The sequence below is a fragment of the Brassica napus genome, chromosome A1 (genome assembly GCF_020379485.1).
Source record: "Brassica napus cultivar Da-Ae chromosome A1, Da-Ae, whole genome shotgun sequence".
Classification (NCBI taxonomy): Eukaryota; Viridiplantae; Streptophyta; class Magnoliopsida; order Brassicales; family Brassicaceae; genus Brassica; species Brassica napus.
Window position 1 is genome coordinate 1,712,810 of NC_063434.1, and position 19,602 is coordinate 1,732,411.

Below are 19,602 nucleotides of genomic sequence, written 5' to 3' on the forward strand. Positions count from 1 at the left end.
CCGGATAAATCCCGCGGGAAAATTGAAGATGTAAACGAAGAAGAAGACGACGTCGCTTACTCGATTCAGATAATGTCTGCGCTTGCTCGATGCTCTCCTATCTACTACAACTGCGATGCCTGCAAGTGTGTATCTTCTTCCCAAAACCACCAGACGAGCGAGAACCGGAATCTCGTAACCAACCGGAGATCCTCCAAACCGAACCGGCTAATCCTCCATAACCGATCCAAGAATCCCAACGATCCTTCACTCACCCGCGCTCTGCGCGAATTCGCAGACTCGGGCCTCATGGAGGACGCACTCCACCTGTTCGACGAAATGAACAAAGTCGATACTTTCGTGTGGAACGTGATGATCAAAGGCTTCACCGCCTGTGGCTTATATTACGAAGCGCTTAGATTCTATAGCAGAATGGTGTTGACAGGAATCAAAGCTGATTCGTTTACATACCCTTTCGTGATCAAATCAGCCGCTGGAGCTTCGTCGTTGTTGGAAGGGAAGACGATTCACGCGGCGGTGATCAAGCTCGGGTTTGATTCGGATGTCTACGTTTGTAACTCTCTTATATCGTTTTACATGAAGCTTGGGTGCGAAAGGGATGCAGAGAAGGTGTTCGATGAAATGCCTGAGAGAGATATTGTCTCTTGGAACTCAATTGTTTCCGGGTTTCTCGCGGTTGGTGATTGTGTACGCTCGTTGGTTATGTTTAAAGAGATGATGAGATTCGGATTTGAACCGGATAGGTTTAGTGTCATGAGCGCTCTTGGCGCTTGTTCTCATGTGGAGGATTGTTTGAGAATGGGAAAGGAGATACATTGCTATGCTATTCGAAGTGGGATCGAAGATGTTATGGTGTTGACGTCGGTTCTTGACATGTATAGTAGATATAGTGAAGTGAGTTATGCAGAGAGGGTGTTTAACGGTATGAGCAATAGAAACATTGTAGCTTGGAATGTTATGATAGGGTGTTACGCTAGAAACGGGAGAGGCGTTGATGCTTTTCTCTGTTTTCAGAAAATGTCAGAGGGGCCAGATGTTATCACGTTGATTAATCTGCTTCCAGCTTGTGAGGAGATCTTGGAGGGACGAGCGGTTCACGGGTACGCTACGAGGAGGGGGTTTCTTCCTCACGTAGTGTTGGAAACTGCTCTGATTGATATGTATGGGGAGGGTGGGAAGGTGAAGTCAGCTGAGGCTGTGTTTGATCGAATGGGGGAAAAGAATTTGGTCTCGTGGAACTCGATGATCGCTGCCTATGTGCAGAACGGGGAGAACTATTCAGCTTTGAAGCTGTTTCGAGAGCTATGGGATTTGGATTCATCATCTCTTGTGCCTGATTCCACAACAATCGCTAGTATTCTACCAGCTTATGCAGAATCTCTCTCCCTGAGTGAAGGTAGACAACTCCATGCCTATGTAGTAAAAGCTAGATACAGTTCAAACACCATTGTATTGAACTCACTTGTTCACATGTACGCCATGTGTGGAGACCTCGGGGACGCGAGAAAGTGTTTCGACCAGGTCGTGTTTAAGGATGTTGTTTCGTGGAACAGCATCATCATGGCTTACGGGGTACACGGTTTTGGGAGAATCTCTGTTTGCTTATTCTCGGAGATGATTACTACTAGTGGAGTAAGTCCAAACAAGAGCACATTCGCGTCGCTGTTAGCAGCGTGTAGCATCTCCGGTATGATCGATGAAGGATGGGATTATTTCAACTCGATGAAGAGAGAATACGGGATCGATCCTGGGATAGAGCATTACGTGTACATGGTCGATCTCATTGGTCGTACAGGAAACCTCAGCTCAGCCAAGAGATTCATCGAAGATATGCCGTTTGTGCCAACGGCTCGGGTTTGGGGATCTTTGTTGAAAGCAAGTAGAAACCACAACGACATCACCGTGGCTGAGTTCGCAGCGGAACAGGTGCTCAAGATGGAACACGACAACACGGGATGCTATGTCTTGCTTTTGAATATGTATTCAGAAGCTGGAAGATGGGAAGATGTTGATAGGATCAAGCTTCTCATGAAGAGCCAAGGCGTATCTAAAACAACGAGCTGCAGTACCGTTGTGACGAGAGGAAGAACTCATGTGTTCACAAACGGAGACAGATCCCACGTGGAGACTAACAAGATTTATGAAGTCTTGGATATTGTCTCGAGGATGGTTGAGGAAGAAGAAGAAGAAGAAGAAGAGAGTTATGTTCACTGTGTTTCGAAGATGAGACCAGAGACTCTATTAAAGAAAAAACGCAATTCACCAAGAAGACATTCGGTAAGACTCGCCACGTGTCTTGGATTGATCTCCACGGAAACAGGAAGAGCAGTTGTGGTGAGGAACAACACGAGAATCTGCAGAAGATGTCACGAGTTCTTGGAAAAGGCTTCGAAAGTGACGAGAAGAGAGATCGTTGTGGGAGATTCAAAGATTTTTCATCACTTCTCTAATGGTTGTTGCTCGTGTGGAAACTACTGGTGAAAAAAACCCTGGTTGTGGCTAAGTTAGGTGCATGTTCTTGGAAAATGTAAAAAGGAAAAAAAAAAAGAAGACTTGGCAGTTCTTTTTTTTTTTTTTTTCCCTCAATAATTTTATTTAGAATATGGGTCAAGCCCAACTATTACAAGGTCCAACCAGAAAAGGGCAACCCTACTCCACACGAACATGGGTCCATAAGCCCAAAAAAAAAACGGAAACCCTAGCAAAGAAAACGGAGGCGCCGCTCTCACGCACAACCGCTTCGCTCAACGACGGAATCCCGCACCAATCGAAACCCCGGTGCCATCTTCATCGATCAATCCACCGGAACCACCCAAGCTCAACAGCTCCACAACATCTTCACCGCTAACGCCTTCACGACGGAGTTTCTAAAATCGGAAAGCATCAATCGCAGAAGGAGAGCTAATCCGTAACTATTAAAACACCACCACCGACGAGAAAGCTTAGCGCAAACCATCACCCAGTTACCACCGGGAAGCGTCAATCATCCTCCGACGAGAGCTCCTCCGGCCAAACCAACCCGCCATCGCTCAAAACTAAAATAGAAACCTAAAACCGGAAATAGAAGACCACTAGCCGGCGGCGCAAGGCACAGAACAACCTTCACACCCCAGAGACAAGAGCCGGCGAAAGCGGAGCAGAGGAAGCCTCCGCCTCCCGGTAACAAGACCGGCGTCGATGGAGCTCTAGAAGCCTCCACCTCCCGGAAAACTAAGACTACTCGAAACTACCGGCTTCACCACCCCCATCCTCCACCCGCTCGCGTCGTTACTCAAACACAGCGCCTCCACTGGTGACGGGTCACCCCCGGAGGTGACAACGACGGCCAAGGCCCGGACCAGAGCTCCGACAAGGCGATAGGGAGAGGACAAGTGTGAGAAGCCGTAGAAAATCACTCGGCGGAAGATCGAGGGACTCCGGCGCCGGCACGCGCGCTCACGCGCCGTCCGGACGTCGGAGCCCTCAACCCGATCTGCTTTTCTCTCTCTAACTTTCTCTCTGCGTGACTATACTTCCTGACAAGCGGACTTTGTTTACTCTGCAATCTTTGAAGACTTGGCAGTTCATATGTTAAAAGAAGATAACATACAAACAATACAACACCAATTGCAACAACAATATTATAAGAAATATAATCGCATCTTATTAGAAATAATATATGTTGGAAAAAAATAATAATATGAGTATTAGACCAAAACCGATAGGCAGCTTGAGAGCTTATATGACTTGTGGGCTAAACCCAAAAAAACTCTGCACTCTTCCACCCTCCCCCGCATATAACTTGATGGAAACAAACATTTCTCAAGGCTAATCACCGCACACCAAACACTTTTGTGTTCCCTCTGACGCATATGCCACGCATCCCATATTATTACCAGTTTCCCACCATGGTTAACTAACTGAATCGTTCTGGAACTTTTAGCACGTTTCGTGTGAACCTCATTCAAACCATGAACCTCTAACCACTTTCCATTCCTTGGGTCATACCACTTGAATATACCGCCATGCTCAGCAAATATTACACTTCCTATAACGCACCAAGGTCCAGTCATACCTTCTAGACCCACAAACCCCGCCTCTTGTACCCATCTTCCTTCTTTCGGATCATATGCATAGTTCTTGTTGTTTTTTTTCGTGGTGAAAAAGAATAGCCTTCCTTCAAAAACTACACCGTTGTGATACGAATTGACGTCATCATCGCTGGGAGGCTTAGGCAATGGCTTCCAAGTCTGAGTCTTCAGGTCGAAAACCTCACCCCATGTCATTGTTTCCTCTCTTTGTGTGCATCCCCCTATTACATATACCTTCTCATCTAAAAAATAAGACCTTGCGTGTTTCCTTGCCACCTTCATGTCGGGAGCGCGACGCCACGTGTGACTCCGACAATCAAGAACTCTAACGGCTCTGGTCCGCTTGTCCCCGTTGCTTCCTCCCATCTGGTAGATTTCGGAATGTACGGCTACGGTGGTTGAGCTTAACCGGTCGGGAGAGTACGAGGAAGAGAGTGCTCTTACCGGTACTAAAGTTAACTGACCCAGACGGTAGCTGAGATTGAACCATCTGTCACGATGACTGGAGGAGGGAGTGGGTAGCCATAGGCACATGTAGAGGCGAGCGTCTGTGTTACCGATTAGGGATCGAGCAAAGTAGATATCTGGAGAAGAGAGAAGAGAGTTTAAGTGCTTGGAGACTAAGGAGAGGGAACGGTAGTGAGATTTCGAGATCCGAGCTAAGATGTTCACAATGACATCATCTGGAATTGATGAAAACGATGGAGGCTTCTTCATCTTCTTTATTTTCTTAAGAGGTGGAGCTATAGGATTAGTTGTCATCTCCGCTAGGGTTTCTGTTTCACTGTTGTGGGATTCGTATTCTACTAGGATTTTTAGGTCGTTAAAACAACCCTATAAAGAAAAGAAGATTGACCTTTTCCTTCTTGAAAAAGAAAAGGGCTTTTACGTTCTTTATTTAATAGCAAGTCCCCGTATTATAATGTACTAATACTTTTTTTGATAAAAAAAGAAAGTAATGTACTAAACTGGACATTCATGTGGAAGCCCTTTTAATCTAAAACTATCAATAATGAAGGTAAAGATTCAACACCCTAATTTACATTTTTCACAATCCACACCAGCTTCCCTTTTCCACCTATTAATGCATCATTTATATAAATTTTCTCTACAATAATACTTTATTCCACTATTTTATATATTTATATATATTTATATACTAAAAATATTAAAATGTAATTCAATTAAAATATCTAATAATTACAAGACTTTTTAAAACAAAATATCTATTTTTATATTTTTGAATAGTGAACAAATAGTAAAATAATGATTCTTGAAATATATTTTATAAAAATATTTTTTTGGTGTCCAAATAAAACAAAACGAATATCTATTTATAGAGATTTTAAAATAATAAATTTTGATATTAAAATAATATATAAAAAAAATATTTTACAATCAAATAAATTAACTAGAGTAAAAAGAAATACCAAAAAGTTATAGGTAACCAATAATAAAAATTATATATACAATTTATATTTAAATAAAAAAAAATCAATGCTCTATACTATGACATGTTTCCGTGTGGTCTCACTTTTCTTGTTTTCAACTAGTTGAATGCTTTCAACACAATTGAATCCACGTTAACAATTTTGAGTTTTCAAGGATCATTGTAAAGATTCAATTGTTGAATTAAAAATTCAATAGGCCCATTGTAAATAGTTTTAATTTTATTCAACATGCCCCTCTTTTATAGGCCTTCAAAAAATAGAATCCAATACATTATATATATATATTTTTTAGTAATCATATAAAATTCACATTAGTTTTGTTAATTTATTAATTTAAACTAAGTTAGGTGCATCTCATGAGAAAATGTAAAAAGAAGAAAAAGATGTTTTGGCAATTGATATGTTATAAGAATATAACATGAGGCCAACACCATTGCAACAATATTAATCATTGACAATTCATAGTATCGTATCATCGAGACTTAGAAAAAAGCATAAAAATCTTACAAAAGAGTTTAAACATAAGAAAAAGTTAAAAAAAAAAAAGAGACTAAAGTGCATAATGGAATCTTATCAGAAATATAATATGTTGAAAGCAAACATATGAGTTTCAGACCAAAACCGATTGGCAGCTTGATAGCTTATATGACTTGTGGACTAAATCCAAAACAACATTGCACCGTTCGACCTTCCCCAACAAGATATTACCTGATTGAGTCAAACGCTCCTCCAAGCTAATCACCGCACACCAAATACTCTTGTGTTCCCTCGGACACATATGCCACACATCCCATATTATTACCAGTTTCCCACCATGGTTAACTAACTGAATCGTTCTGGAATTTTTAGTACGTTTCGTGTGAACCTCATCCAAACCATGAACCATTAACCACTTTCCATTGCTTGCGTCATACCCAACGTACATACGGTGATATTCAGCAAATATTAAACTACCCATAATGCACCAAGGTCCAGTTATACCTTCTAGACCCTCAAACCCCGCCTCTTGTACCCAACTTTCTTCTGTAGGATCATATGCATACTTCTCGTTGTTTATGGTGAAAACGTATAGCCTTCCTCCAAAAACTGCACCATCGACGTAATTATCATGACTAGGAGGTTTAGGCAACGGCTTCCAAGTCTGAGTCTTTAGGTCGAAAACCTCACCCCAACTCATTTTTTCCTTTGTCTTTTTGCATCTCCCAATCACATATATCTTTTCATCTAAAAAGTAAGACATTGCGTGTTTCCTAGCCACCTTCATGTCGGGAGCACTACGCCACGTGTGACTCCGACAATCAAGAACTCTAACGGCTCTGGTCGGCTTGTTCTCGTTGCTTCCGCCTATCTGGTAGATTTCGGAATGGACGGCTACAGTGGTTGAGTTTAACCGGTCAGGTGAATACGAGGAAGAGAGTGCTCTTACCAGTACTAAAGTTAACTGACCCTGACGGTAGCCGAGAGTGAACCACCTATGACGATGACCGGAGGAGGGAGTTCGTACCCATAGGCGCACGTAGAGGCAAGCTTCTGTGTTACCGATTAGGGATCGAACAAAGTAGATATCTGGAGAAGAGAGAAGAGAGTTGAAGTTTTTGGAGACTAAACAGAGGGAACGGTAGTGAGATTTCGAGATCCGAGCTAAGATATTCACAATGACATCATCTGGAATTGATGAAAACGATGGAGGCTTCTTCGTCTTCTTTTTTTTCTTACGAGGTGGAGCGATAGGATTATTCGTCATGTGTCCTCTGGGGTTTTCGTTTCACTGTTGTAGGATTCGTCTTCTACTAGGGTTTTAAGTCGTTAAAACAACCCTATAAATAAAAGAAGATTGACCTTTTCCTTGTTGAAAAAGAAAGGTCTTTGACCTTCTTTTTTTAAAAGCAAGTCCCTGGATTAAAAGTAAAATACTAAACTGGCATATTAAAATAACATTCAGTTGAACCACCGGTTTGAAGATTAGTTTGAATCTGTAGTATGAACTAAAATATAGAGATTTGACTTTTGTTGTTGAGAGAGAGAGAGGCATTTACCCTTTTTTTTTTAAAACAAACCCTCTCATTGAAAAAAAAAAAAAGTAAATCCACCCTGTTAAAATATATTCAATAGAACCACCGGAAATATGTATTTGAATATCATGAAAAAGTAAACAAAATATGGTGAACATAAAATAAACAACCGTGAATTAAAAAAATATTTCACCTAACACGTCGATAGAATATTTGGTTGGATTATAGTGGTTGTTAATGATTTATGTAGAGGATTTGCATTAAGTGATAAAAATCATTTCATGTTCCCTTAAATAAAACCAGCACTAGAATTTATCGCTTCTGGATTACTCGCATTTCGAAGCTGTCTAGTTGTGCTACTAAATCAAATGAAATCAAGGGTTGCGTCATTTCAAGAAAATATATATATACTCCAAAAAAAAGACAAAATATGCTTTTATCAGATTTTGCAGTTAATGTGGTTCCTTAGCGAATCACTAACACGTACTTTGACTAATCGTTTAAGAAAATGCTCCTCTTTAGGATGGAATCATACAGTATGTCTTAGCAAATCTCCATGATCCCTTTAGCATCATCCAGATTTACTCCACATAATAAAAAATCAAGCGTTTGTTTATACATTGATTCTACTATCTTTAAGATTCATTCAAATTTATCCCACATGCTAAAAAAAAGTCAAGTATAAGCTCTAAGGGATATTTTATATTATATCAAAATTTCAAATAGAAGTAACATATACGTAGATTATGATAGCATGTAGTTATGTTCATAAAACCTTGCTAAGGTTTTATTTAATTATTTGAAACTATATCTTTTAAAATATGAATTGGGTATATGTAATCAAGATTATTTTCTATCTTTAGAGGACTATATATAAAAATAATTTGTTTAGTTATTTTTATGAAATTAACATATCTAAAACTGAGATTTTAATTTGATGATGTGAAAAAGGGAAAACTGTATGATTATTTGTTTTATTTTCACTATTTTAATGCAAATGTAAACATTAATGTTTTTATTATACGGTTAATCTTGAATCCTTGATCCTTCGTGAGATCAAAAGCCTAAACTAACTTATTCTCACTTGTGACGCAAGCAATGACACGCGCGTGATGAGGTTCATGCAATGACTTGTTTAGTTTACAGCCCCTCACCCGCTATGTATTCTTCTTCTTTTTTTGCTTTGAATGGAATCATATTTTCTTCTAGTTCAAGGAGGTTTTTTAGTCTCAAGAGCACTGCTAGTATTAGAAAGAGTTTTTAGTATTTAAAAAAATGAAATTAATAAAAAGAATAAGCAAAAATTAATATTAGTTATGAGTTCTTACAAAACTATTGGATATTAAAAAGACACATTAACTAGTTTAAAAATATATAAAAATAAAAAGTTCTAATATTAATTTTTTTTTTGTTTCAAGAAATATTTATGGTTTCTAACCATTGGAAGTGCGGATATGGTTATTTATTAATTAATTAAATTAAGGGAGAGAGAGAGAAAAGAGAGAGAGAAACCAGATCTCTGTTCGGGTCCGGCGTATGGCCGGCGCGTGAGCGTGCGTGCCATCGCCGGAACCCTTCCTCTTTTTTTATAAGTTGTCTCCTTTCGCTCCCTCTTCGCAGTTCCGTCATCGACCGCCTTGTCGGAGCTCTGGTACTGCAACCATCCTCAACGGTGGCTCAGCTTCTGGAGTAACGACGCGAGCGATTGGAGGTTCCCGACGGAGATGGGAGTGGCTTGCATGTTCAGGTAGTGTGTTCCGGGAGATGGAGGCTTCCCTAGTTTCATCGATGCCGGTCTTTTGCGGGAGGTGAAAGCTTTCTCAGATTCACCGTCGCCGCTCTAGCTTCCGGGAAGGAGAGGCTCATTCAGATCTGTCTTCGCCGGCTTTTGGTCACGGAGAGTGGAGGCTTATAAAGCTCCGCGCTGCCGTCTTGAAACCCGAGGTCCTTTGGGTTGTGGTGTCTAGATTGAGGTGTGAGAAGTACGGTTTGCTTCTGGTAGCGGTTCTCGGCTCGCCTGTCTTGGGTTTGTGGTGGTTCATAGTCGGAGGAGATCTCGTTAGAGCGATGGATCTCTCCGGCGAGAAGACAGAGCGGAGTAGAATGGTTATGGTTTACGCCGGAGGCTCTTCAGGTTCTGAGCTCCGGTGAATCGAGGTTGTCGGTGGCAAGTTCCGGCGGCTGTGCGAAGGGGGTGAGATCAAGTTGAGGCGGGTGACGCGTGTCATGCTGATGGCCCAGATTCTTACACGTGTGCAATTCCCAGCCTCCTTGTCGCGACCCGAGGGCAAGCTGTTCGGGTTAAATGTTTGGGCTTTTGGGCCGTCTACTTTTCTTGGGCTTCGGCTGTTATTACTGTAGCCCATTATGTTAGTGGGTCGTTTGTTTTTTTTAGCACTTTGTGTACTTGGGCTTCGGCCGTCTGGGCTTGATCCGTTGGATTAATATAAAAATCACCTTGGCGGAAAAAAAAAAAAAACCATTGGAAGTGCTCTACTGTTGTTCTCAGTGTAACCGTCCAACGTTTATATCCACAAAGATTAATGAGGTCTGATGGATTGCCGTTTCCAACAATCTTTCAATTAATGCTCAAATCTCCAAGCAACTTCAACTACTATTTCTTCATTTAATAGTACTATGGCTTTGGTCAAATCATCATCATATCCCTTATATATTATTTGAGAAACATTGCAACATTTTTTTGTAGCCACATGTCATCACTAGAATGATTCCTAGAATCATTAGAGAAATAGGTTGGTACATCTAAATATATAATAAGCTTTTTATTAAACCACAATAAATACATTATTAATGTGCTTCATTATTTCCTTAAATAAGATTACGGAATTACCTAATGTGGCTAAAGTATATATAACAATTAATGATTTTGAATAATAAAGATTTGATAAAAATAAGTGTGTATTATATTTATATTTGTTTCATTTTAAGCTATTAAAATAAATTAAACAATCATAGTAATCATATAATAAAAATTAAAAAAAATTATTTATATATTATATTTTGAATTTTTAAAAACAAGTATAAATTACTAAAACTGTTAAAAGTTTCACATTCAAATTTTGTGATCTATGATTTAAAACTTTTGTTATGAAATGATACAAATAATTAAAAAATAATATAAAAATACATAAATATCTTAATTTTGAAATTTACTTTGAACATCTTTTGATAAACAATTTGAAAAATATTGACAACTTAATTTTTTAAAATATTATAAATTATTTAAACCATTAATCCCACAGTGAAAATTTTGTTATCACTAATTAAACTTTTTGCTATAACAGATACAAATGATAAAAAAAATGAGCAAAAAGCATCACCTAATAAATATTAATATTAAAATATGCCACATATATGTTACTATCATTTAAATTTAATTATATATCATATCAAATAGAAGAAATTTTTTTTTTCGATTTATAAAATTTATTTATATGTTTGCACCAATTTAATTATATAAGTAGTAGATAATGACCTTCTAATTATTCAATATATATTTATTATTTCATAATATGTTATAAACATATAGTATATAAAATAATTTATATATATAATGTTCATCCCGCGCAAGGCGCGGATCTTAACCTAGTTAATATTATACAAAAGACAATGTCACATGTACAGCCTTATAATATGCACAACCACATATAAATACAACTGTTAAATTGTGAAAAAATCAAACATTTTATTCATTTTCTCTGATCAACATCTTTCTTTCCCTCTTCTGTTTCTCCTGGTACCTCTCTCCCCTCTCTGTCTCTTATCATTTCTCTGCATGTAAATTGCAATTATGTGAATATACTTTGATCAATAGATTGATTCTTGTTCTTGATTAGAACCGTGGGTTTGCTTTAGTTTTTATGATGTAATCGATGGTCGATGATGAGAATGATGGATACTGTTTTATTGCTATATGCTCTGTTTATTTGCTAGAGAAAATTTGTGACAGAAGAATACAATCAATGAAAATGAAATTTCATCTTTCTAAAAATCTCAAAATATTATCCAGAAGGTGGACCTTCAAGTTTATTTTGTCTAATTCAAAACAAACAAGCCGGTCAAAATAATCTTACTTTTTAACTCTGGTCTTAGTCAATAAATGAGTGCTTCCTCCGTTGAAATTTAGACACTGGAAAATTGTACTTACAAAATTGTGGTCGGTTTAGTTTACAAAAAAAAATTTGTGTCGGTCCGCGACAAAACCAAGATGAAAAGTCGTGTTTTATATCTTTCTACCTTAATATTTTAAGATGTGATCGGTCTTTGTGGGGATTAAACTCACACCATTTGTCTTCAGAAATTTCTTTCTGGATATGTTTGGTGAATCTCTCTCTCTCTCTTTCTCTCTCTCTTTCTCTACTTTTTGCATTTCGCTTCATTCTCTTTACATTTTCTTTCATATAAAGGAGTGGGTGAGAGGGTTGGTGAAATCTGAAAGGAATCAAATATCGTTGGAGTTTGTTGTCTGTCTACTGTAAGTCCAAGTGTCTAATCTTTTTCACCTATTTGTTGCAATCATGGAGTACAGCCTTGACCTTTTATACACATACCCCACCAAGTTGAAGTGTCTTATAAGGTATTGATTACAGTTTGTTTACATCTGATAGAAGCTGTGACACTCATCAAAAGCTATGAATTTCAATCAACAAGCTCATCCGGATTGCGTATATTCTGCCAATCCTTTCCATGAATGTGCTTCAGCTTGTTTAGAGAGAATTGCTCAAGGCCATGTGATCAAGAAGACCCCTAAGAAGCAAGGTAAAAGCTTATTCTAATTATTGTTTTGTTTTTGCTATTTATTTTTTGGCTTTAGTATATGTATTCTGATTCTTGTTTTTATTACAGGTTCAAAGATTCTTAGCTTCTCAGGGAGTTTCGGTAGGAAAAAGAAGGAAACACACTCTCAACCGCTTTCACCGTTATCTGCAAAGCCTTACCAAAACGGTGGAGGCGGTTTTGGAAACGCTAATACCCCAAAGGCTCATCGTTCGGTGCCTCCACCTGTTGCCGTCAAGAACAAGAACGTTTCTGATTCGGATAAGTCGTTCTCCTCTTCTTCATCCACTGACCCGGATGACTTCTATAAGCACAAACCGGAGGTGAAACTCTCTCAGATCATTCCTCTTTCACCTAAACCAGGAAAGCAAGAACACAACGTGAAGACTGAAACTACACTGTTTAATCTCCTAAGCTCTCCAATACAGCATGAAAGAGAGAGCAGTGATGATTATAACGATGATGATGGTTACAACAATGAGATTGGAGTAGAGCTCGATCTTGAATCAGTTATGTCCGACACTTTTGTCTCTGTCGGAAAATACCGAGTGAGGTCTGGTTCGTCCGCAATTCTAACCGCTATCATCGAGAAACAAGGAGACATTGCTCAGAACTGTAAGCTGGAGTCAGACTCCATGCGGTCCCGTTACCTCGAGTGTTTATGCTCGTTAATGCAAGAACTCAGGTCAACTCCTGTCGGGCAGTTGACTAAAGTCAAAGTCAAAGAGATGCTCGCGGTTCTCAAAGACTTGGAGTCTGTGAACATCGAAGTGGCTTGGCTACGTTCGGTTCTTGAGGAGTTTGCGCGGTTTCAAGAACATGCAGAGAGTGAGAAAGAGAGGCAAGAGGGTTTAGTAAAGGCTAAGAGAGAGGAGCTCGAAGCTCAAGAAGCGGGTTTGGTTCGGTTGGAGGAGGAAGTGGGCAAAGCGAGGTTGAGGATCATGGAGACACGGGCCGTGATGGTCGAGATGGAGAGGGAACGGTCGAGGATGGAGAAAATGGGATTTAAAATGGAGAAGTTTAAAGGCAAAACGTTTTTAGATGAGCTTATGTGAGATTGTGATGTTGTTAGTAGTAAGTAAGCACAAAATCAAAAAATACTCTAAACGAGTTGTTTTTCAACAGGTTAGGCTTTAAGTATATGGGAAAGCTTTTTCACTAACGTGAATGTTTACTTATTAGTAGTAACTTGTGATGGTGTTGAAGCCTATCTTTTTGTTGAGATATCTTGTTTGTTGCTAATAAATAAATATGTTTGGCTTTGTGATGCAAGGTGAATGTTTATTTGTTAGTAGTAACTTGTGAAGGTGTTGAAGTCTTTTTTTTGTTTGTTGCTAATATATAAAAATGGTTGTTTTGCCAATGTTTTAGTTTATTCCTTAGTCAAAATTCAAAATTAGTTGCATATTTAAATAGTACTTTTTGGTTGTATTAAAAATGTCAACGACACTTGTGGATTACGACTCTTGTGATTTGTATTCACTTCTCATCTGCTTGTGAACAGTTGCAACACATTAACCAACAAATTTGTATTGGCGACAGTGCCATTAAGCTTCAGTTACTCATGTGGGCTTTACACAGAGCCCACTGCACCGTGGCCCAACCAGCAGCTCCCTTAGTTTTACTCATAAAACCGGAGACTAATCATAAACCGCCAGAATTGTACCAGCATTTCCACAAGAGTTTGTTATGGCACAAGAGTAATAATCAAAGAACCTCGTTAGAGTCAAGTCTTAAGTCTTAACTAATAGTGAGAGCAAAAATTTTAACAGCAGATGATATCAAAAACAAATTGGTTGTCCCTTGAAATCACATTGACAACGAATCTTTATGTTTCTTGTTTTTTTTTTGTAATTATTTGCGAATAATTCTGAAATAATAAAATCATTTCAAGTCGCTTGCTTCCAAAGATAATATGGTTTATTTATTACAACTTGCAACATTGCTGTTATCCAGAACCTAGAAAGGAACTGAAAACAAAACCCTTACGGCCCAAATAATACTATAAGCAAGTGGTCCCTCAGCTGCTAGGGTTAACAAACTTCAAAACGAGTGGACTATATTGGAAGCTAACAAGAAGAGATAACGAAGAACAAAAAAAAAAGATCATAACGGCTAGGCTACTGTTGTGGTCCCTTCTCTCTCACCTCTCCGTGTCTCACTTTACTGAAAAGACGAGACGTGACATCGTTTCTACCCCCTCACATACGTGATTGTGATCGTTTTTAGAAAAATTACTGTTTAGTCCAATTCATGATTCAATTATTTTTATTAGAAAATGCTACGATTCAGCTGTTTTTGGTATAGTTTTGAATGCAGATAATTTCCCCCAAAGATCCAAACATAGACGTGTTGGGTGGGTTTATAAAATTTTAAACTATTATAGTACATGAAACTGTAGAAGAAAATTAATACCGGTATATTCGGATGTGAAGTTGCCCATGTGTGATGATAATTAGCTAATCGACACGCGTTGAGAAGCTGAGTGCGGTGGAGAAATGGGTTTAGTGTCTCGTTTCTTGTCTGCTTAATTCATTCACTAATACAAAAAAAATATCGATAGTCTTTCTTTATTAAGCTTAATATATTAATTTTACAATCAGCAGAAAATACTAAAAAGAATGAACATTTTTTCTTAGCTTTTGTCAATTATCGAAAAAGTTAATCATGGAAAATGGAATCCAGTTTCGGTGGAACTATCGAGAAGAAGACCAGAGGGTATTGAAACCGAAGACCCACTACACCTCTCCTACACCATACAATGGGTTCAGCCGAAATTTATATATTTTTGAACGCTTATAATAATCTTTTCAAAATTTGTGAATTCAATATAGGCTTTAAATTTGGTGAGATCATACTGTTTTGAACTGGATGTAGAGAAGGATATAACTAACAAATTAAAATGATTCTCAAGACACACCAGACTAAACTACATATTGAAAAGCTAACAAAGTAGGTAGGAAAAAACCATGCACCCATTCCATAATTAACATAATAATCAATCCACCAAACTTAAGCTCTCTCTCTCATTAACACACAAATAAAGCAACAAATAAAAATAAAAAGCATAACGAATCTTAAAGTTGTTTTCCTCTCATTCATCAGTTGGTTGCACTGCTTCGGAATGAGGCCAAGGCCTTAACTGCTGCAGCTCTCAAAATGTACTGATGGTAAGCTGCTGCTGCTAGTGCTCCCACGAACGGTCCAACCCAGAAAATCCACTGCGTAACGTTTTTATCACCAAACATTTAATTAGTCAAAACATTAGATAAAAAGGTGGTGATGAACTGATGATGTACGAGATAAACTAATAACTTACATGGTCATCCCACGCCTTCTCGTTGTTGTAGATAACAGCAGCACCAAAGCTCCTCGCTGGGTTGATTCCAGTTCCAGTGATGGGGATGGTAGCCAAATGCACCATGAACACAGCAAATCCAATAGGAAGTGGAGCCAAAACCTATTCAGAAACAAAAAAATAAAGTTTATCAGAATCTTCATTACACAAACCCACTTGAGATTAAAACAAAAAAAAATTTAACACAAAAGATTCAAACTTTATTCAGAGTTCAGACTACCCATTTTAAGACTATTACTAGATTAATAATAAAACCCAACAGAGAGATTCAAACATTAACATAAACTAAACAGACCCATTTAAGATTATTATACATAAAGCTCTAAACTTTATCAGAAACAGAACACTTACGGGGATGTGAGAGTCACGAGCGCTTCTCTTAGGGTCAGTAGCAGAGAACACGGTGTAAACAAGAACGAACGTCCCAATAATCTCAGCTCCAAGAGCAGTCCCGGTGCTGTAACCGTCGGCAACAGTGTTAGCTCCCCCACCGAGAGTGTTGTAAGGAGTCTTCATGAAAGCTTTCACGAACCCCACACCACAGATAGCTCCAAGACACTGAGCTATCATGTACCCAACAGCTCTCACCAAAGACACCTTACGCGCCAAGAACAGACCGAACGTCACAGCTGGGTTAATATGACCACCTGCCAACAAAAAAACAAAGAGATTAGTAACAAAATTTAACTAAGTGATTAGACGTAAAGGTTGAGTCTTTAAACACTTACCAGAGATGCCGGCGGTGCAGTAAACGAGGACGAAGATCATACCACCGAAGGCCCAAGCGATACCGAGCAAACCAACGCCGTCGCAAGGACCGGTTTGCTTCTTGTGGCCGATGACGGTGGCTACGGTGACGTAGAGGAAGAGGAGTGTGGCGATGAACTCGGCGATGAGGGCTCTGTAGAAAGACCAAGACTTGAGCTCTCCCATGTCGAGGAGGGGAGCTGGTGGAGGGTCGACGTAGTCTTTCCCATGGCTGTGTGTTTGTCCCTCTTCGCTCACTTCTTTCGACATTTTTTTTTAGTTCTTCCTCTCTAGACAGCTATGGAGTTTTGTCTGAATTGTGTGAAGACGACAGTGTCTCTCCTCTGGGTTTTAAAAGGGGAGGAAAAGAATCTTGCAGTGCTCCATGGATAAGCCGAGGGTATTTTCGGTATTGTGTTTGTGTTTTGTGAGTAATATATTTAAATGATTAAATCTAAACAACTCTGCTAAAAATCATTACTTTGTACTAATGGTGTGTTAATGGAAAGCTTCTTGAGTTTTTGGGAATATAAATGTCAGTTAATTACTTTGTAAACTACTACTAACATAGTAACACAGTAAATAAATGTGTCGCGTTGAAGGTAATAATGAAGAAACAAGAAGGCATACGATCATTCAATCACTAATAAGACAGTATAGTTCAAATTTTTTTTTTAGTAATTTAGAGTATACTAGTGTTATTTCCCGTACTACGTACGGGCACTAATATGTAAAAAATATTTTTAGATATAATATGGAGAGTTTACAGGTAAACTAAATGTTATTTTTGAATATAAACCTAAGAAATTTTATTTTTGAGGTTTATCAGTGATAAACTTAAAACAAAATAAAAACTTTGGTTTATATTTACCATTTTTCAATATAGACGCAAGATAATTGTATCGAGTCAAAAAAAAAGACGCTAGATAATTGTAAAATATTGAATTCTCTTTTTAAAAACCAGCAAATAAATTATTAGATATAAGAATTCAGAGAAAACATATATCTTGGAAAAACAGTAAAAATATTAACCTTATTTTCTAAATAATTGTGTCAGTATCACTTGTTATCTTTTATTTCTTCTCCATGTATATAAGAAAAGATAAGGAACAATATATAAGAAAAATAAAAATAGAATGTGTAGGTTATTTCTTAAGCAAACAAAAATAATATTCTATAAAATTGTAAAAGCATCTATAAACTAAGGATAATCATCCTGAGATTAGATATGAGAGTCTTTCTTTCTTGTCTTTCTTAAACCCCGATTTTTTGTCTTTCTAATAGCAAAACAAAAGAAGAAAAAGTTATAAATAGGTTGGAAGAGAGTTCAGTTCATGAAAAAAAAAATTGAGCATGGAGATTATAGACATTTTTAGTTTCACTAACCCGGACTATAACCTTCGTTTTTCCAACTTTGCATGGTAAGCCTATCAATCCACAACATGTTTATATTCCCTTTTTTTTTCTCTTTTCATTGAAAAAAATATTTTTGGAAGACTATTAATTCTTGTGCTACTGTTTGGCCAGAACTGTTTCGGTATGGATCTAGTAAGAATTGTAAATTTGGCAAGAAGAAATGAATTTAGATTTAGGACATCGTGAGTTAATTTTATCCAGTGAAAAATGCACAGTTTCAAAAATAGTGGGATCATGGGTGTAGTGGGAGAAATATTAGCATTTTTATTTTACATAGAAAAAAATCAGTTACTATACAAAACTGTTTTTTTGTCACGAAATATAAAACTGTTTTTCTTTTTAAGCATTTACAGTTTTTCTTTTTTTTTTTGGTATTTTTCTATATTTATTTTAACATTTTCCACATGTCAAAAATTTATTTGTTGAGTGACTTGTGTTTTAGTATATAAGGGATGATAGTGATTACACGAAATCAAAGGTGGGCTCCTACGTGCATGGACAAAATCTTCTGTTGTTCTGGAATTGTTAATATTTTTTTTCTTGCTTATATATAACAGTAAGATAATAAAAACAACTAAATACGCGAGATGATAGACAGGCCTGATGATAGATAGTTAGAGCCATGTGTTCTGTGGTTTTTGCTTAGTATTTTTGGTTAAATTATTTGAAAAGTTTGGAGATAACAAAAAGGGAGTAGAAGGTCGTGGGATCCAGATGGACAGGCAAGCCATGTGAGGGTTAATGATAGAAATGAGGTGTAAGGTTTTCTCGTCAGCCTGTCATCCAACTCTTTTTGCTCAACCTTCTCAACGGTTATATCGATATCTTTGTCTCTTTTCCCAAATCTTTTGTTGGCAACTTTCCTTTTATATTTATTTACCATGTTACGTATGTTTAGGTCAAATACTAATTTTCCAACTGATTATAAGTTTTAGCCATCTAAGCTATTTGTTAGCAGCTACATGCAAAATAATAATACAAGAAAGACATTTTTGGGGTTTAGAGATTAATTAACATAAAAAGGCATAGTCAGTGGTAGCTAAAAGAATCATTTATCATAGCCAGAAAAAAAGAGGGAAACTGAATTTGATTGATGGTGTGTTGCACCTTTGACAAAATTTGCAAAGCTTATATAATTCACTAGTAGATGCTTATATTCTGCATGCTGATTAAGATTCTAACGAAATTTGTTCAAGTGCTTTCCTTAAAGTCTCAGAGAATATGTCTGTATATCAAATTTGAAAATAAGGTCTAAAACTCGAAACCTACCAGGCTTTCTGCCAATACGAAAAACATATACTTGCAAATTATCATGGATTACTTTTACACTAAGCTTGAGTGGGTTATTTTTGCGTGTTACATTACACGTATTCATTCGTCCAAGAGCGGTGATTAGAACTAGGGATAGCATAAATACAAATCATTAGCGCAAGAACTAGCAACTTCCCTCCAGTTAAAAGAGGGAACCAAGGGATAATAAGAAATAAGGCTCGTAGTAACCAGTCCCAACGGATCATCATCGTTTTGGTCCGCCTCGACTCCGAAAACCAAGTAGATTTTCATTTTATTTGACAAAAAAAACTAAAGTAATATAAATTATTAATTCTGTTGCCAAAAAGTATACAATATGATGGTACTATACTCTTCTGCTTTCGATTTATATATGTGAATACAACATTTGTCCTTATCCTCCCAGCTCTGATCAACTTTCTTTGTATAACATCCATTATTAAATTATTACCTAATCACTT

At 37.6% G+C, this 19,602-nt stretch overlaps 5 protein-coding genes across 9 annotated transcripts; 2 read left to right on the plus strand and 3 right to left on the minus strand.

Annotated features, from left to right (window-relative positions):
• The first annotated feature begins 4 nt into the window (after positions 1–4).
• On the plus strand, positions 5–2,570 carry LOC111213755 (pentatricopeptide repeat-containing protein At4g35130, chloroplastic-like). The gene has a single exon (XM_022715585.2). The coding sequence runs from the start codon at positions 73–75 to the stop codon at positions 2,479–2,481; it is 2,409 nt and encodes an 802-aa protein (XP_022571306.2). The 5' UTR covers positions 5–72; the 3' UTR covers positions 2,482–2,570.
• A 994-nt stretch (positions 2,571–3,564) lies between these two features.
• LOC111213756 (putative F-box/kelch-repeat protein At4g35120) lies at positions 3,565–4,867 on the minus strand. The gene has a single exon (XM_022715586.2). It carries the CDS (start codon positions 4,830–4,832, stop codon positions 3,687–3,689), a length of 1,146 nt encoding a protein of 381 aa, XP_022571307.2. The 5' UTR covers positions 4,833–4,867; the 3' UTR covers positions 3,565–3,686.
• A 1,215-nt stretch (positions 4,868–6,082) lies between these two features.
• Positions 6,083–7,557, minus strand: LOC111213757 (putative F-box/kelch-repeat protein At4g35120). Its single transcript, XM_022715587.2, has one exon. It carries the CDS (start codon positions 7,263–7,265, stop codon positions 6,132–6,134), a length of 1,134 nt encoding a protein of 377 aa, XP_022571308.2. The 5' UTR covers positions 7,266–7,557; the 3' UTR covers positions 6,083–6,131.
• A 3,594-nt stretch (positions 7,558–11,151) lies between these two features.
• On the plus strand, positions 11,152–13,602 carry LOC106452692. Of its 5 annotated transcripts, none has more exons than XM_013895034.3 (4): positions 11,152–11,290; positions 11,961–12,028; positions 12,162–12,312; positions 12,400–13,602. In XM_013895034.3, the coding sequence occupies exons 3-4, from the start codon at positions 12,186–12,188 to the stop codon at positions 13,383–13,385; spliced, it is 1,113 nt and encodes a 370-aa protein (XP_013750488.1). In that variant the 5' UTR covers positions 11,152–11,290; positions 11,961–12,028; positions 12,162–12,185; the 3' UTR covers positions 13,386–13,602. The 5 variants fall into 5 exon arrangements, with proteins under 5 accessions (XP_013750488.1, XP_022544958.1, XP_048634835.1 ...); XM_048778878.1 differs by having other exon boundaries at positions 11,238–11,290; positions 12,144–12,312; XM_022689237.2 differs by lacking the exon at positions 11,961–12,028 and having other exon boundaries at positions 11,197–11,290.
• A 1,602-nt stretch (positions 13,603–15,204) lies between these two features.
• Positions 15,205–16,788, minus strand: LOC106452594 (aquaporin PIP2-7). Its single transcript, XM_013894786.2, has 4 exons — positions 16,417–16,788; positions 16,040–16,335; positions 15,650–15,790; positions 15,205–15,551 (listed from the first exon to the last, which is right to left on the minus strand). Exons 1-4 carry the CDS (start codon positions 16,703–16,705, stop codon positions 15,432–15,434), a joined length of 846 nt encoding a protein of 281 aa, XP_013750240.1. The 5' UTR covers positions 16,706–16,788; the 3' UTR covers positions 15,205–15,431.
• Positions 16,789–19,602: the final 2,814 nt, after the last annotated feature.

What these genes read in the sequence shown, in the direction of transcription:
- LOC111213757 (XM_022715587.2), bottom strand. Translation starts at nt 7,265, where the DNA reads ATGACGAATAATCCTATCGCTCCACCTCGTAAGAAAAAAAAGAAGACG.
- LOC106452692 (XM_013895034.3), top strand. Translation starts at nt 12,186, where the DNA reads ATGAATTTCAATCAACAAGCTCATCCGGATTGCGTATATTCTGCCAAT. An exon ending in GAAGACCCCTAAGAAGCAAG is followed by an intron (nt 12,313 to 12,399) that starts GTAAAAGCTTAT and finishes TTTTTATTACAG; the next exon opens with GTTCAAAGATTCTTAGCTTC.
- LOC106452594 (XM_013894786.2), bottom strand. Translation starts at nt 16,705, where the DNA reads ATGTCGAAAGAAGTGAGCGAAGAGGGACAAACACACAGCCATGGGAAA. An exon ending in CTCGTGACTCTCACATCCCC is followed by an intron (nt 15,791 to 16,039) that starts GTAAGTGTTCTG and finishes GTTTCTGAATAG; the next exon opens with GTTTTGGCTCCACTTCCTAT. An exon ending in AGAAGGCGTGGGATGACCAT is followed by an intron (nt 15,552 to 15,649) that starts GTAAGTTATTAG and finishes AACGTTACGCAG; the next exon opens with TGGATTTTCTGGGTTGGACC.
- LOC111213756 (XM_022715586.2), bottom strand. Translation starts at nt 4,832, where the DNA reads ATGACAACTAATCCTATAGCTCCACCTCTTAAGAAAATAAAGAAGATG.
- LOC111213755 (XM_022715585.2), top strand. Translation starts at nt 73, where the DNA reads ATGTCTGCGCTTGCTCGATGCTCTCCTATCTACTACAACTGCGATGCC.